Below are 17,307 nucleotides of genomic sequence, written 5' to 3'. Positions count from 1 at the left end.
GGGTTTCAAAAATACCAAATCATGTTGTTGGTTGAGTTGAGTGCTGACGATTGACTCAACTGTCAACCATTTCAAAAATAGGGCCCCAGAAGGGTTAGGCCCTATACATTCAACAATTCAATATGTGCTACGAGTTGTCTGGTGTTTTCATTTTTAGTAGCTAGCCTAGCTATGAGATAAAAAATATATGTATATATTAACGTAAGGATACGCATTCTTCGAGGCCGCATTAGCGGAACGAGACGAATGCCTTTAACGAACAATAAATTATTAGACAATAGCCGTAGTTAAACAATGACTATAAAACATGAAGCAACAGACGAGACACGTTCAAACCGGTTGAAGTGCCTGTACAGTACCGCCAACCTATACAAACTACAATACAACATCTATTACACTATATTAAATGAGTTAACACGTGACTCCCAAATACTCATGTCCTAAAATGACGACTGATTTAATGCAATTGATTAGATTTATTTGATGGCAGACAAATTCACGATTTTTCGGCTAAGCGTAGTTCCCGAATGACATAACCTGAAACTAATCTGACTGAAGACACCGAAAAAAGCGCGACCAATCCTGACCTTAGCTTCTGCAGACAGGAAACAGCTGTTAGGTGACGTCACGGTCACAGCTGATCTTATGTCATTTTACCGCCAAGGACGTCTCGTCTGACCGCCATGATGTAACCAAACCTAACCTAACACAAAAATGTAAACATTGGACGTTCACGTTGTTGTCACTAGTTGTCTTGCGGTATTAATGCACTTTTTCCAACCATAGATCAAAAGAGAAGAATATACAAATTATATAAAATTATTGCTTGTCAAATAACTTCGTTCTTAGCAAACAATAATTAACAGTTAGTTGTCCACTTTGTTGTATTGTTTTATATTGATGTACAGTATAAACCCTCTAAATGGATTAAGAGCTACAAAATAATTTCTTAGTAGCCATGAAGAACCGTGGATTAACACTTTCTAAAGTAATCTATGTTTAGAAGCTTATTCTTTTGTCAACTGCAAGTATTTTAAAAACAATAAATCGAGACAGTTATGATTTTTTTCGTATCTTAAGTAGGCCTATGTTTTCTGTGATCTTACTGACAACTTTGATAACTGATGTTGTAGTTCCAAAACAGTTTTCAACCAAAGTAACATTGTATTATCCTTAAAAGCATTATCTGTTAAATAACACAACTTCACCGACAACAATCTTAATCTTACGATGGATTTCCCATGGTAGAAAGTGCTTTGTTTAAACATGCAATATGATGCTCTAATATCCATGTGTTAGTGTTAAGGATATCCGTGAAACCAGCTGATCCCATAATATCGTGAGAACAGCTGATTGTTCTCAACCGGTCTGTTACTAACAAGTTGTTAGGGTTTGTATGATGCATGTGGAAACACTTACCAGCTGATTATAACTATGAACAACTTTAACAGCCCAGCTGGTGCATATAGGTCTGTGTAAATCTGCAGTTCAGTTCATGTTAGTAAGCTAATGAATTCAGATACAGCTCCTTAGACCTGTATCGATGTTTCACAGACTTTAAAATGTGTTTACACTATGACTATAAATTAGCTACATCCTTTATTTGATTTTTGGTCCCTGATGTCCCGGGTACAAATCCCGCTAATCATAAATGGTTTTTTATCTCAGTGATAACACTGCGACCCCTAGGCCTAAAAGGAATGTGAACAACAATTCCGGACAACCTTGTAAATGTGTCACACTATGCTTCATTCCTGTTACAACCTCTGTTTTGTCCCCAGGCAAGTCCCAAAGTGTGACAGTCACGGTGTCCGAGGGACGATGTGATCGCGGACCTCTAGACTCTGCCCTCTCCTTCTGCAGCCACCGTCTCAGGCGGGCATTCACCAGGAAGAATCTGTACAAGAGGGTGAGTCCTAGATCAAGTAGTCGTCATTTGAAGTACAGTAGCTGTGTTGCAATTCCATGGAAAAAGAAGCCTGGCCCTGTAAAAAAGTGGTAAAACCCTTAAAAATTGTATAGATCTGTAACATTGACAGATGCAGTGTGTCCCCAAACTATTTTGGCATCGTTACTAGACGAAATACAAACTAAAATATAGTGTTAAAAAAATCAACTCAAAAGTTCAGCCGCTGTTTTGTTGGCAGCTGTATTTTTTAGTTTTGGAATTGTTTACACATTTTAGTTTGTCTTTAGTCCCGTAATGATAACTTAAAAGTGTGATTGAAAGTTTGGGGACACTCTGTATATGTTTTCTTGACAATACCATCAGGCTAGATTTAGTTACTGTGGGTTTTGGGTTATTGTGGGGGTATGTGGGTATTCTAATCCAAAAGTATCTTCAAGGATATTTTCTTGGAAATTTTGTTTTTTAACGGTGATTTTTCCATAAAAACCCATAAAATAACAGAAAAATTAAATTTCTAAAAAAGGGTTATAACAGTTTTGTATGTTGTAGTCTTTTAACTCCTAACAAAATTTTATGTTTTAACCCCATCACTGTAAAAATTACAGCTCAAATGTTATTGCAACTTTTGTGAATTTTCCCATAAAAATCATAGTCACTCCCACCACTCACCCATTATGAGGGTTGTTGACGAGCTAATCGAGGAAAGTATGTGTCAGATTGCTGATATAGTTAATTTTTGCAGGTACCGATACTAGGCTGGTTACCCAACTATACAAGTGAAGACGCTATCAGTGATTTGGTAGCAGGTGTAACTGTTGGACTGACTGTGATTCCACAAGGCATAGCTTATGCCAATGTCGCTGGTATCCCACCACAGGTAAATTACATGTTTTTTTTTATGGGGATTTTCAAATGGTATAACAAACCTCAAATTTTCATTGGTCCTAAAACACCACCTAGTAACCATGAAACATACTTAGAGATTTAGGTTTATCGTTTATTTGTAAAGTTAGAGTTCATCTCTGGATTTCTACTGGTGTCGACTTTTTTTAATTGATAGCCAAATGACAAAAATAATCTGAGTCCAGACTCGAACCTACCACCTTCTCATTTGAAGATGACCACTATAACCTCTAGGCCATTCAGCCAATTTTTTATACTGTACTTAACCGGTAAACATCCTCATGGGCATTTACATCTTTTGGAGGTATGACATTTTTAAAGACTTATTTTTGCCCAGATCATGTAGATTTTGCTTTAAGAATTTCTATCGAAGTGACTATTTTATCTGTTGTAATTTTGCCAACTTAAAATTATTTTTCTGCTAAAAGAATGATTTATTACCAAATTTGCTCCAAATAGTAAAAATCACATTCTAGAATTTAACCTGAAATTAGGAGAAAAATTAAATAATACCAGTGAAGTTAAATGTAACTGAAAATAAAAATGTGCTTTATGTTTACAATGTAGGATGAGCCTAAATGCTGGTTAAATACTCTTAACTTGACATTTTAATCTTGTAGAGAGCTTTCTTTTATGGACAAGTTGGTATATATTTTTTGGCACGATTAAGAAATACAGTCTGCTTTCAATGATTCATGCTCTTTTCATTAATTAGGCTATTTAAAATATTACAGTCATTACAATAAATCAATTTTGTATATTAATACAAAAAACTTTTACTGTCAGTTAACTTTAACTTAACTTAACTGTTATTATAACACTAGCTGTACCCGCGGGCTTTGCCCCGTTTAACTTCATATGTGAGCTCGTTCGCATGGCTCAATCACGTCCTGGTTGAAGTTCGTTCGCTACGCTCACTCACCTTTAGGTTGGAGCTCGTTCGCTGCGCTCGAACACGTCCTGGTTGAAGCTCGTTCGCTGCGCTCAATTGCCTTCAGGTTAGCTCGTTCGCTACGCTACCTCGCCTCCGGGTTGAAGTTCGTTCGCTATGCTCACTCACCTTTTGGTTTCAAATTAGCTGTTGTCAAATATTAAAAAAAATAATAGTGCTGCACTCTGTTGGTAATCCTTGTAACTTTAACACGTTGACTGCGCGCGCCGACTTTACAGGCGCTCCCCAGTGGCGGGCGAAGCCCCGGCGCGCAACCGCATCAGCGAACGCAATTGGCATTCATATATTTCAGTCTGATGAATCACAAAAGAGCAGTGGTGACTGTGCTGCGTTACCCCGAGAGTGGTACAACCTACACCAAAGTAAAGCTCGCATTCTAAGCTGGCAGGCTGGCAACGATTATAACGTCTCAGTCTGAGGCTAAGCTCACACTGGCTCAATATATTTCTGTTGGTCTGGTGCCGACTTTTGTCGGCGCGCGCCACCTGGGAGCGCTGGCGACGCCGACTAAAGTCGGCACGCGCAGTCAACGTGTTAATGCTATTGAACATCATAGAACATCAGAACCAACTTGTTTAATTGAAACAGCTGTTACGATTCATTAATTCCATTTAAATATGAGTACTCATTAGGTTAACATGGGAAACTCCAGAGCCACTGGGGCGGAGCCCGAGAGTCCGATCAGAATAAAAACCACTTAGTTTTCCTATTTAATGCCTAAAGAATCAGTGTACCAAATTTCAGCCTCTTAGGTAAGTGGGAAGTGGGAGAATTAGTGATGAGTGAGTGAGTGAGTGAGTGGGTCAGTCAGTCAGTCAGTGAGGGCTTTGCCTTTTATATATATAGATTAACTTTAATTTTTTAAGCAATCAATTTTAACTGTTAATCTTTTATACACTTTCTCACTGGGACAAAAAAGTATTTTAATCTCTTGCCTAACTATCAAAATTACAGATAGCATTGTTATCAATTCTTGGACAAATATTTAAAAATGTGAAGGAGCACTATGCAATATGGATACTGTGTCTGTTTTGCATCAATATTTTTGCAGGAGTTCTTTTTCACTGCTAAATTGACTCAATGAAATAAAAAACAAGTTTAAATTTGTTTTAATTACATCGGTAAAGGTTATGTTTTCAACTTTGCCATCAGTATAAATATTGTTGTTTATTAAATTATTGCAAATATTTTCCATTAAGACACATTTACACAAAGCCAGTTGGCGGGCAGGTTACCTGCCTCAAGGTTTCTTGAAATATACTAGAGGCCACAAAACAAACCTGTCCTGTAACCTGCCTACTCACAATTACTCAATGAAACTTAAAAGCAGATTATGAACTTAAAATAAAGATCTATAAATATTGTTACATTGATAATGAAATCTCACAAATCATAGTTGAGAACAATTGAATCAGTTTGTGGGTTCAAAAAATGATGAGTTTTGTTATAAGAAACTATCAGCCACTTTTCAGTATCACTAATCAATCAAAATACTAATCATTATTAATTATGACTAACCATAAAACAAATCCTATACTCTTACGGTATATGAGCAATGTTTATTGTATATATGCATGCTTGTATGTATGCTTGCACAAAGATCTCGTAATCGGCTTCGACGATTTCTTTCAAATGTTGTAATTGATTTCTGCCATAAAAACGTGTTTACTGCAATCAAAACTGCCAACAAAAATATAATTAGGTAATAACAATTAAATTTAAAGTAAAAAATTTTGAACTTTGACCTTATGGTTTGCCAAGTTACCATGTTCGTTGAACAAAGTAACAAGGAAAAAGTAAACAAAAGTCTTGAAAACATGTGTTAATAACAAGCGATCCACAATATACTAGAATTGACTATTGGATAACTAGTCAAAGATAATAGCAAACTACAAAATATAGTACAAAGCGAAAAACATCAGTTGTTACTATTGAGCAAAGATTGCACTGAAGATCATTAGATATAGGAGTACAATAGAAATAAACTATGCCGACTCGGTCTCCAGTTACTTGTTACAAAATACCAAATCTTTATACAACACACTAATTTAAACAATTACAGGATTCTTGTATTCACCATAAAACCTAATAGAAACAACTTATTACTGTATCTCCTACGATTTTACAACTGGCGTGCAAAGTAATACGGTGAAAAATTAAAATCACACATTTTCTATTCTTATTTAAGCTTTGTAACTCCCTGATGGAATATCAGGGTAAAATTTCTAATTGTTTCTAATAAACCAATAACACGTAAGATGTGGGCTGGGTCTACCCCGCCCACTATACATTGTGACCCGGTTATTGACAAACACCCGGCACCCGGCGGGGGGCTGATAGGTGTTGTGGTTCCGGGTAACCAGGTCAAATGACAGTCATTGACTCTGGAAGGCCCAAGAGTGTGTACACACGTGACCTGTTAGTACATGGATACATAGTATAGTATGTACAGGTTATATACTTGTCTAAGAGTGAAAGAACCTATAGTAGCTTATGTATGGAGAACAAAGCTTCACAAAATAATGTACAAGGATTTTTTAGGACAGCAGTATTATTTGAATGGTGTATCTGCACTATGAAATCTCAATATTTTTCATGTTGCTGTTTTCAATAGTAAAAATATTCATTTAAAGAACTAATGAACCCACTCTGGCATAAGAAACATAACCAATCAAACCTTTGACTATGTGAATAATTTGAATATTTAAAAGTAAATTTCACAATTTCACTCACTTTTTAAATTTTTATATAAGCAAAAAAGTTTCTAATTAAGTTACTCTATAACACTTATCCAATGGCTTTTGGATAATAAAGTTCACATTACCTCCGTATAGACCATTATTACCTAGTAGTAATTTTTTACAAAATAATATTGTAGTTGAAAAAGCCACTCTCATAATGTGTTGATTCTCCCTAAGTTTTTGTTACTGTGATAGTTGATTTTACATTAAATATGCTAAAGCTTACAATATAAGTCAAAATTCCATTTTATACCTTATTTTTTCATACTTTCATGAATAATTTATATGACATGAAAATAGCTTAGGAGGTGTTTAAATCAGTAATATATACATCAGCACACTGTTGTTAGCTCGATTCAAGTATGTTCAGTTTATTCCATAAAATTGGCTGTACAACTTAACAATGGGAATGAAATGTCACCAATAGTCAAAACCTTTACTCAAACAAAACAATATAATTTACTAACTGTTCTAGTAACTTGTATGTTGACAAACCTGTGTGTTGCAGTATGGACTTTACTCGTCGTTCATGGCGTGTTTTGTCTACACGTTGTTCGGCAGTTGTAAAGACTCTCCTCTCGGACCGACGGCAATCATGGCGATCCTGACGAGAGAAAACCTCCACAACACCGGCCCGCAGGGTGCAATACTGCTGTGCTTCCTAACAGGCTGTGTACAGCTTGTCATGGGCGTACTGCAACTGGGTATGTAGTGGCTTAAAAAAAAATAATTATGATAAGGGTGATTTAGTTATAGAGTTTACAATTTAAAATTTAAATATTACATGTTGCAGTTAACTACTAGGTATATTTTTGTTTTGACTCAATTGTTGAGAACTGACATTAACCCTGAAAAAGGACATTTGTCAAATGATGTCCATGTATGGTTCTTCAGACTTTAGCCATTGACTATTGGATACTGAAGTAGATATCCCATCTATATGGAACAGCTGTTGCCAATTTTTTATTAAAAAAGAACATAGTTATGTGAGCCAGTCACAGAATGTGCTGGGGTCTAAAATTCAATTTTCTACCTTGTTTTTATCGTCACTGACCAAGTTGATGGGTCATAACAGTTGCTATAGCTCACCATAGTTCATTCCATTAGTTTGACTTTGTTAAAAAATCCATGTATTTCACAGAAATTATCAATCATTTAGATCAGCGCAATCTATCAGTGGCTCACATCAACTACAATTATTTTGATTAAAAAACTGGTGACAACTTTAACATGGGAATTGAATGTCCAGCTGTATTAATAGTCAAAGCTTCAGTACTTTTGAAATTTTCCATTTTCTTTCTTGTTAAACTGTTGTGGAGTTAGAAAACATTGTCCTTTGTGTTTGAGAGGGGTCTGGGAAGCTTAGCTTTGCACCAGCAACTGCGGGTTTCTTGACATATAGCCACATCTTGTTGAAACCACAAGCTGTTCAAACTGTTATTAGCACACTACTCTTCCAATTACTAAAGAAAATATTAGCTTATGATCTCCCGACAATGTTCTCCTAACCGTTACTGCATTGCCAAAATGTTAAAGTAAGGTCCATTGTGTCAAATAATCCTTTTTTTTTTTTTAAATAAAAGGTTTTATTAATTCAAACAGTTATTTTCTTTAATTGAATAGCGCCCCATAGCCACAAATGTCCACAAAAATGTCCAATCAGCTGTTTTTTCTTGCATAGACTCCGAGTGTTATCAACATAAACAAAAAATTGTACCCTCGAATTGACCCCCATGTAAAAGCTTATACAGTTTATTGTAAATCTGTGTTTTTTATAGCCCCTGAGCTGCTGGAATAATGTAAAACTAGACTTGTGTAATTATTCTGTCATTACATTATAATGTTAGTCACATTTTTATAAGTTTCGATGTTAGAACATCATTGTTAACAGCCGCAGTTACTCATGAAGTTCTTTAGCCTGTGATGTTGTCAGATAGTTTAACACAATAGGCGAGGTTCAGCTTATCAATTGATTGTATTGTTAATGAGGGAATCGAACGTTAAACGCAAGTTGAATCGTAGTTTCTTGTTATAGTTATAATATATTCGGTATTATTGTCTTTGAAGCTTTAATATTTATCTTGTATTCTACTAAAGTAGCTATTGTTCTACCTTTTTTTGCAAGGCATTATTATTTTTTATTACCGGTGAGTGATAAATATCAAGTAAATGTTGACCAAAACTGATTTATCAAGATAGGAATGAAGCAAGGCTTTAATCAATCTTGTGTTAAATCCTTGTTCTGTTTGACCGATATAAACATTGGAAAAGTCCAATGTCTTGATAACAGGGACGATTGACATATATTATGATTTAACCAAACTTATCAACCAGTTAAATATATTTAAATAAATTAAATATATTTAATAATATAAATTAAATTGTTTAAATAAATTCCTTCAAGTCTATAGCAAATACTTATGATCCATACTAAAATTTTATAGACACTCTCAGATACTCCCATTGTAAATTAAGACTTTCTTCTCCTCATTTCAAGGCCAATGCCTGGCAGATTTCATAAACAATAATAAAGCAATCAGCAGAGTCAAGAGTAAAGGTTCATTACCTTGGCCTTGGACAGGCAGTGAGCGAACTTAGACAAAGAAGCGATGGTTATCAAGTCTTAAATCAGAGTTTGGCCATTGAATGGCTGCATCTTTGTGATCTTTGATTGTTTCTTCCTCATCATCATTTATCATGTTCAAGGTCTTGGACGGTTCTTGAGGTGTCCATTTTGTAAATGGAATTTTAACGTTAGAGTATAATCGGTAAATGTGGGGGTGTAAAGAGGATTTAGCAACGCCGTAGATTTGTTGGATATATAAAAATATTTGTTTTGTATGCTCAATTGAAAAATTAGATGAACAATTTTCATTAACTGTTAATTATTTTACACTTAATAGTTGGATACAGCTATTAACTACTGTTGATAGATAACTATTAAACAACTTTGAAACTATCGGTAAAACCACTTTAGCACATTAAACTGTGTATACCTGCCTGGAACGACCCCTTAATAAATCGTCAAAAGTACACTTAATCACACAGAAAAAAAGGAAGAGAGGGAACTCACTTATGGGACAACCGTATGCCTTCAGCTCTGTTATGATTTGCCGGAAATATACTTGCGACGAACAAGTAAGAGCATGAGCGGCGAGCACAGAGTAGAAATTCCTATCACTTAGAGTCTTCCTCCTCCATGAGCGTTTATAGTACATAAGGGCAAAGGTACTTTTCCCTAGACACCAGAACTAGTGCTAGACACCACTTAGGTTTAGCATTGAACGTATCCTCTGTACCTTTCTTCTCTGTGGTTTAACAATATAGTAGGTACAGTATCCATTAGTAGATGGCAGTGCTAAATCAAGTTCTGATTTCAGGGTTCCTAATCGACTTCATCTCTGGACCAGTATCTGTGGGCTTCACTTCCGCAGCTGCCATCATTATTGCGACCACAATGCTCAAGGTAGGTGTTCCACAGGGCTCTATGTTGGGTCTTACTTTTACCATTAACTTTGAATATTGAAGTATTTATTTACTCCATCTGAAAAATAAAACTGTATTGGATTAAATAAAAGAGTATTCTGACAAGATAAAAGAGGAAATGGCACATTGATTTCCTTGTTGCCTTAGTACACCATCACACTTTATGTGAGGTTCAATATTAATACTCAATATTACAATAAGTATAGTCCGTTCACAAAATTTAGGCGGTTTGAGAGGAAGTTTTTTCTGGGTTCCCCACCTCTTTTCCTGTAATGCATACTATTTTACATCTGATAGATGATTTGAGCCTATTAACATCTGTCTAGCTGTTATTTCAAAGGTAGGGCAAAGTGGAGTTTGGATTTACTTTCCCTACAACCGCCTAAATTTTGTGAACGTAGTATAAGTATTTTAAGTTAAAACTGGCTACATGAAATAATATACTCCCTTATACATTTATAATTTTTTGTTGATCAGCCAAATACAATTTTTGTAGCAATGTATCTACAATCCAATTGGTTTAGCGTGTGTCAAAAGCTAAGTCATCTGTTCACCTTGGATATTATTGTCCAAATTGGTGAAAAAACTAGTTTCCTCCTACTTTACCAATGTTCCATGTGCAGGACCTATTGGGACTTCAGTTTACCGCCAACAAGTTCGTAGAGACGCTGGAGGGGGTGGTCACACACCTTGGTCACGCAAGGCTAGGAGATGCAGTTCTGGGAGTCACGTGCATGGCTGTGCTGTTGTTTCTCAGGGTAAGTAACTAAAGAGACTGTGTAGCTGCCAAATAGTTGTAGTTAACATTCTTTTGCATCTTTTGTAGCTCAATATGGAAACACAATAACACAATATGACAAAGGTCCCTCGTGGCTTATGAATTGATTGACGTATCAGTATCTTATAACTACAAAATTTGACTCTAGAGCCTACTTGTAGTAGCTTACATAATCCTGATCAAGGAATGTACCTACAAGACATAAGGATTAGTTAGTATTTCCTTTATTAAGCTATGATACCCAGAGCTGATTTAGTAAATGGGCCCAGGGCCAAGGGCGCAAGCGGATTGAGGTTTTTGGGGGCGTGAGGAAGAGGAAAATTCTCCCACAAGGAAGGAATAGTCATAACAAATAACGCATAACCTACCATTAATGATTATTTGTAAAACTTTCTTTATTATGTTATCGTGCAGTTTTTGAGTTAAGTGCATGTTGCTTGACACTATCAAGCAACTAGGATAGTAACAGCTCTTGTTTGATTGTATGACTGGATGAAACAATCTTCACTGGTTGGACATTACCACTAAAAAATAGGTGGGGTTGTCCAAAAACTTACAGAATGAAAATTGAGAGACTTGTTGTGTCTAGAAAATCAAAGACCTTCCAGTTGGTCCGGCTGATGTCAACAAACGAACGCCTTCACAGAGGTTCCTCGCTCAGACGCTCTGGCTCGTCTCAACTGCGAGGAACATCTTGGTGGTTCTTGTCTGCGGAGTACTCTCCTACGTCTTTGAAACTCACAACCTCAATCCATTTATCCTTTCAGGTATGAACTGCAATGTAATGTAATACATACAATCAAATGTTCAATAAAATTTTGATGGTGTGTTTGAGTTTAAAACTTTGTCAATTATGTTTGTCATTCCATAATATTGGTAGTTATAAAAACTCCTGAAATTAAATCTTGCATTTAGGTAACGTTAACATACAATAAAGAATGAATCCTACAATTTCCTACATTCAATCAGATGTGCTTGAAAAGTCAATACAATTCAATACAAAGTCAATACCTACAATCTAAAGAGAAATAGCAATATTTGCTTCCTAAGGCAAATATTGTACCGGGTGTGTTTACAGGCTTCTTGCTGGATTTTTTACAGCCATGGACTTGGGTTGTGTACTTGCTCAGTAGCTACAACTATTAAAAACATCTAAGGAAAAGTAGACTCTGCCGATGACTTTACTTGCTACTCACCTTTTTGAGTGAACAATTGAACTATACAAGTGTACTCACCGTTGATTGTGAATGATCAACAAGTAGGATTATAGTCCGTTCACAAAATTTAGGCGGTTTAAGGGGTAGATTTCCTTCGTTCCCCCATCACTTTTGTTAACTTAATGTATATATCAGCTGTCGGCTGTTGTCACAAAGTTAGGGAGAGGTGGAGGGGGTGAAATAACTTCCTCTCAAACCGCCTGAATTTTATGATGAGAGTGTAGTCTTGATGATGTCACAGGGGTTGATTAATAGTGAGAGTTGTATGCCGTACTCTCCGATAAGCCAGATTTTTTACTCGTCTGCTAAAAGCAGGCACAGCCCACCATACAGAAACTCATCAACCTTTATCCTTAAATGGATTTAATGTAGAATTAACATCTTTTTCTATAGCTCATGTGAAGGGAGGTTTGCCAATGTTTGAGCCGCCACCGTTTACGATCACGTCACAGAACGTTACATACAACTTCCTCGACTTGACGTCACAATTCAGCTCTGCAATCATTGTGCTGCCCTTGTTGTCCATATTGGAAGACATCTCACTTGCCAAAGTGTTCTGTAAGTATTAAAAATTCATTAAATGTTTAGAGTTTCATTTTTTGTAGTTTTTCTTTTTTTAAAGTTTTTTAACTTATTGATGGTTTAAAACTGGAATCAGCGGTCCCTGATCATTGGGCTTTAAATAAATAATCCTGGTAATGATAGCTGATCTTAGTCAGTAACAAAGCTACACAGATCATCTCACATTCTACACTCATCCTTTCATCATATTTGGCTTAAAATATGTAACTAGGTGGCGTCCATTGTGTATCCATTCCTTCTTCCATAATATAAAACATTAATTTTAGAATCTTTAGTTCCTTGAACGGACTACAAGTCTGTGCTTGGTGATATAACTGCTATCTACAGAAATTTAAAATTGTCATCATACAAGGTTTTAATATCTAATAGATTTAGTAGGCTTAACAAGTTAGTTTACATAATTATCTGTCGACAGCGGCAGGAAAGAGTATAGACGCCACACAGGAGATGTTGGCGCTAGGTATGTGCAACTTGGTGTCATCCTTTGTAGGCTCAATGCCCGTGTCAGGCGCCCTGTCTCGAGGAGCTGTCAACAATGCTAGCGGTGTGAGGACTACGTTTGGCGGAATATACACAGGTTAGTAAATAATTGTGATCAAATTGGAGATATAATTTTCAAGGCATAAAAGAAACAAAATTTTGTTGACACCAGCGCCCAGTGTCACAAACATAAATTAGACGTAAAAAACCCGAGCTTCAAATTTTACAATGGGATGAGAAGTCACTTGCGTTGGTTAGTCTATGACTAAACTCAATGCTTACATAAGCACATTTTCTATTACAAAAAACCTGACAAAAATGGCTGAAATCTGTTGATGACGTGTGTTGCTACCTGGGAGTCAAGTTCGGAACTAGTCTTGGGCTTTTGGTTGACCAGCGTTTTTGCTGCAGTAGACCATTAAGTCTGGTCAATGGTCAAGCGGTCTAATGTGTCATAAATCTTTATTGGTCGTTAAACCATAAAGTTACAATAGACCTCGTCAACAATGAATGGCTTTTAGATCAAAAGGGCCTTTAGATTACAAAATAGTTCCAACACAGCCATCATTAAATATCATGAAATCTGTCTCTCAAGGGCTTCAACAAGGGTTTCAAATTCTTCTTGGTCAGGTTTGGTGTGAAAATCATAAGGAGTGGATCAGTTTGTGGGAGAGCTGGGTTGGGTAGTGGAGAGGTCAATGTATAATAAAAGGTGAACATTTTAGGTAAAAGTTAACAAGATGAGTGATTTCTTCATCCCACCTCAAGTCAGGCATAGTGTCTGTGTGTCTACAAACAATTTTTAAGCTAATAAATTGAATTTGAATGTTTATGAAGAGGAAAACATGATAATAACAGGCATAATTAGATCACTACATAATGACTGCGTTTCAGGTATCTTGGTACTGCTGTCCCTGTATTTCTTCACCCCGTATTTCCACTACATCCCCAAAGCCTCCCTGGCTGCTGTAATCATCGCAGCTGTCGTCTTCATGGTGGAGTTCCATGTAATCAAACCCATTTGGAGGACTAACAGTGAGTAAAACTATAAATATTTAATCTAGAAACATTTCTATAGAACTCTCAAGTCTATATTTGTTTACAATGTAATCTCCATTTTTGCAATAGTTGCTCACATGAAAATGTGCGGATCTAATCAGTGTTAAGAAATGAATTAACTTATACATAATGCTAAAAGCAAGTAAATTTTAATTACATGCTAAAATTATGATTAACAATGAAACAACAAATTGAACTATAATTTTAACATGTCAAAAAATGAAACAAGTTGATGGGATCAATGGGCAAGTATCACTATTAGTTCTTTTATAGAGAAAACACGCTTATGGAACGACCGTGCCCTTTCAGCTCTGGTATGTTTTGCCGGAAATATACTTGTGACAAGCAAGGAAGAGCCCAAGTGGCGATCATTGTGCGGAAATTCCTATTCCAAAGGGCACAGGATCTTCCTACACTGTGAGGGTTGTAGTAGCCTACAAGAAGGCGAGGGGAGGGTGTTGAACTTTGCCTTAGACACCAGCGACTAGTGCTAGACACCACTTAAGTGTACCATTGAATGTGTCCTCTGTACCTTACTTCTCTGTGGTTCTTCGGGACCCGGTGAGTAATTATTTCATACAAAATTCCAGTGTTTTTAAGGAGTAGATTTGTAAATAATCTATCTAGTAGCTGTAAATCTTGTTAGCTCATATACTGGTTTGTTTCAGAAATGGACTTGATCCCAGCAGCCGCAACATTCTTAAGTTGTCTACTCATCAGGTTAGAGCTGGGGATTGTCATTGGGATTTCCATCAATGTAATCTTCCTTCTGTACGCATCCGCTAGACCTTCAGTTAACGTGGAGAGGCTTAAGGTAAAGAAAATCTCAGTTCTGTAAAAACACCTCAGACAATACTACAGTTCAATTATTTAAAAATCAAAATAGAAATATCAGGGAAATTTCCAGGATATTTAGGGTTTTAAAGTGTAGTAGACACACTGCCAATTGATAAAACCACAGTTTGAGGTTAGCTCAAGTACTGGCCTTGTATTTTAATATGCTCAACAAGCTTCGGTTGACTTGCCGAGACTTTTGAGTCCGCTCCTCATACAATATGTTTGTTATAACAAGGTTTGCCGGTATGTTTCTTCTCTAGACTGACTGGGGATGTGAATACCTGATGATTACGCCAGACCGCAGTCTCGTCTTTCCTTCAGTCGAGTACGTCCGCAGCACTGTGCGCAAGATAGGAGTCAAGCAAGGCTCAAGCAGTATTCCCGTGGTCATAGACAGTCGACATGTACAGGGTGTTGACTTCACTGCAGCCAGGGTGAGTAAACCTAACCTCACTGTACCTACTGTATAAGAAAGCCCAATGTTGTGTCTACTTTTGTATCACAAAACACATAGCTGGGTTCCTGATTGGTTATAGTGTTTGCCTGGTAATCAGAAGATGATTTCTTAAATCCCAATAAAAGTCATCTTTTTGATGTTTCAAAACTGAACCTGGCTGTCCTTTAAGGGGTTTTAATAAATGGTCCTGGCTGGAGAACTAACGGATCTTTTTCAGTAACAAAGCTACCATCCCATTCATGTAAAATTCATTCCTCATTAATTTCAGCTAAAAATACACGAGAAATAAAAAAAGTCCTTTAGCATAATAATCAGTACTATTAGACGATAGCCGTACCTAATGAACATAATGGTGTCCTTTGAGGATTTGTTTGTTTCTTGTTTGGACTACTATGCAGTTCTCCAGTTCTCTGTGTGGGTTTTCTTTTGTAATTATGCATCTTTGGCTGGGTTGGTGTACTCTCTCACCAGAGGCTGGATCAAATTGTAGGTCCCAAAACATGGTGACAATTTTTTTCTTCACTAATTATGTTGGAAAGTGTTTAGGATTATTTTCATTTGTTTCATGTTGTGTTTTTCAGGGGGTGAAGTCTCTGATAGATGACTTTGTCTACCGCAACCAGCCTCTATTGTTCTACAACCTCAAGCCCAGCGTAGTTGAAGTTTTTCAGGTGATGCAACCCGTCAGGTTCCTACACTGCAGTACTGAACAACAGCTGCACTTGCTGCTCAGAGGTTGGTAGCACTGGTATAACCTCAAACTTGCTTTGTCTTTTAACCATTAGTGTAACCCCAGAGAAGTAAGGTACGAAGGAACTGCAGTACTGAACAACAGCTGCACTCGCTGCTCAGAGGTTGGTACCACTGATATAACCTCAAACTTGTGTAACCACAGAGAAGACAGGTACAGAGGAAACTTGCTTTTAGATGACCTTGCGCTCGTCGTCTGTTGTGTGTGCGCATATGTAAGCGCTAGGGCAATGTAATTGTGACAAGCAAGGAAGAGCCTGAGCGGCAAGCACAAGACTTAGGGTCTTGTCTTAGGATCTTCCTCCGTGAGTGTTGTAGTAATCTGAGGGTGGAAGGAGTGCGAGGGGGTTTGAACAGTGTTGGAATCTGATTTAGGAGTGTATAAAAATCAACATTCTTGGGAAATTAGAAGTTCATAGGGCAGCATAACTATTTGATCTAGGTGGTATTGTATTTTATAAAACAGTACTTACTCGTATTTGGGTGTTTGTCTATTAAAATTTGGACTTTTGGCTTTTTAAGGTGGGGAAAATTTGAAAAAAATGGGCATAATTAAATAAAATTAATGAATAACCCCTGTGGCTCAAAGGTATAAAAAGGACAACTTATAAACTGTAGTATACAAAGATATCAGTTTTTCCCATATAATCAACTATCAAAATTTGTTTCAGAACATTGTACAAAGACCCCACAGCTGCCTTCTAAGTAGTTTTCTACGAGATGCTGCTGTCAAAAGACTCATAATTTTAACGAACATTGTGATTTAGTGTAAATTAGCATAACTATTAGTGTGAACAGTATTTATTAGTAAATTAAATATTGTGTGTTTTACTACAAAGTGTTTTAATAATCCCTGTATATTGTCTGTGGAACCATTGGCTTAAAGAAACTGAATAGACATTCAGTCTGTATGGCTGGTTCTTGAACTATATGAACTGAGTTTGATTCAACAATACCATGGAAATGAGAATGCATAATTTAGTGATTTACAATTCCTAGGACTTAAAGAAAATGATTAAAGCTGGCCTAAAAAAGCTACATTTAATTCAAAATGGACAGTTGTATATACATGCAATTATTGTATGAAGTCGGTTGTGTTGAATGTTAGAGGTGTTGAGGTTAGAGGTATTTGCATCACTGGCATAGTAACAATGGG

At 36.6% G+C, this 17,307-nt stretch overlaps 1 protein-coding gene across 1 annotated transcript in view; it reads left to right on the top strand.

Annotated features, from left to right (window-relative positions):
- Positions 1-16,975, top strand: part of LOC128999786 (sodium-independent sulfate anion transporter-like) — an 83,393-nt gene extending 66,418 nt beyond the window's left edge. Inside the window, exons 4-16 of the mRNA XM_054426462.1 lie at positions 1,782-1,909; positions 2,652-2,786; positions 7,014-7,209; positions 9,886-9,971; positions 10,615-10,749; positions 11,359-11,536; positions 12,380-12,544; positions 12,984-13,145; positions 13,943-14,083; positions 14,776-14,921; positions 15,205-15,378; positions 15,983-16,136; positions 16,823-16,975. Coding sequence (XP_054282437.1) covers positions 1,782-1,909; positions 2,652-2,786; positions 7,014-7,209; positions 9,886-9,971; positions 10,615-10,749; positions 11,359-11,536; positions 12,380-12,544; positions 12,984-13,145; positions 13,943-14,083; positions 14,776-14,921; positions 15,205-15,378; positions 15,983-16,136; positions 16,823-16,860 — 1,838 coding nt within the window. The 3' untranslated portion in view covers positions 16,861-16,975. The remainder of the gene's footprint in view (positions 1-1,781; positions 1,910-2,651; positions 2,787-7,013; positions 7,210-9,885; positions 9,972-10,614; positions 10,750-11,358; positions 11,537-12,379; positions 12,545-12,983; positions 13,146-13,942; positions 14,084-14,775; positions 14,922-15,204; positions 15,379-15,982; positions 16,137-16,822) is intronic.
- The last annotated feature ends 332 nt before the right edge of the window (positions 16,976-17,307 follow it).

Source organism: Macrosteles quadrilineatus, unplaced genomic scaffold (assembly GCF_028750875.1).
Source record: "Macrosteles quadrilineatus isolate MER2022 unplaced genomic scaffold, UCM_ALF_1.0 Scaffold_8__2_contigs__length_117827958, whole genome shotgun sequence".
Lineage (NCBI taxonomy): Eukaryota > Metazoa > Arthropoda > Insecta > Hemiptera > Cicadellidae > Macrosteles > Macrosteles quadrilineatus.
Note: the sequence above shows the minus strand (reverse complement) of the source record. Positions and strands in the feature narration are given on the sequence as shown.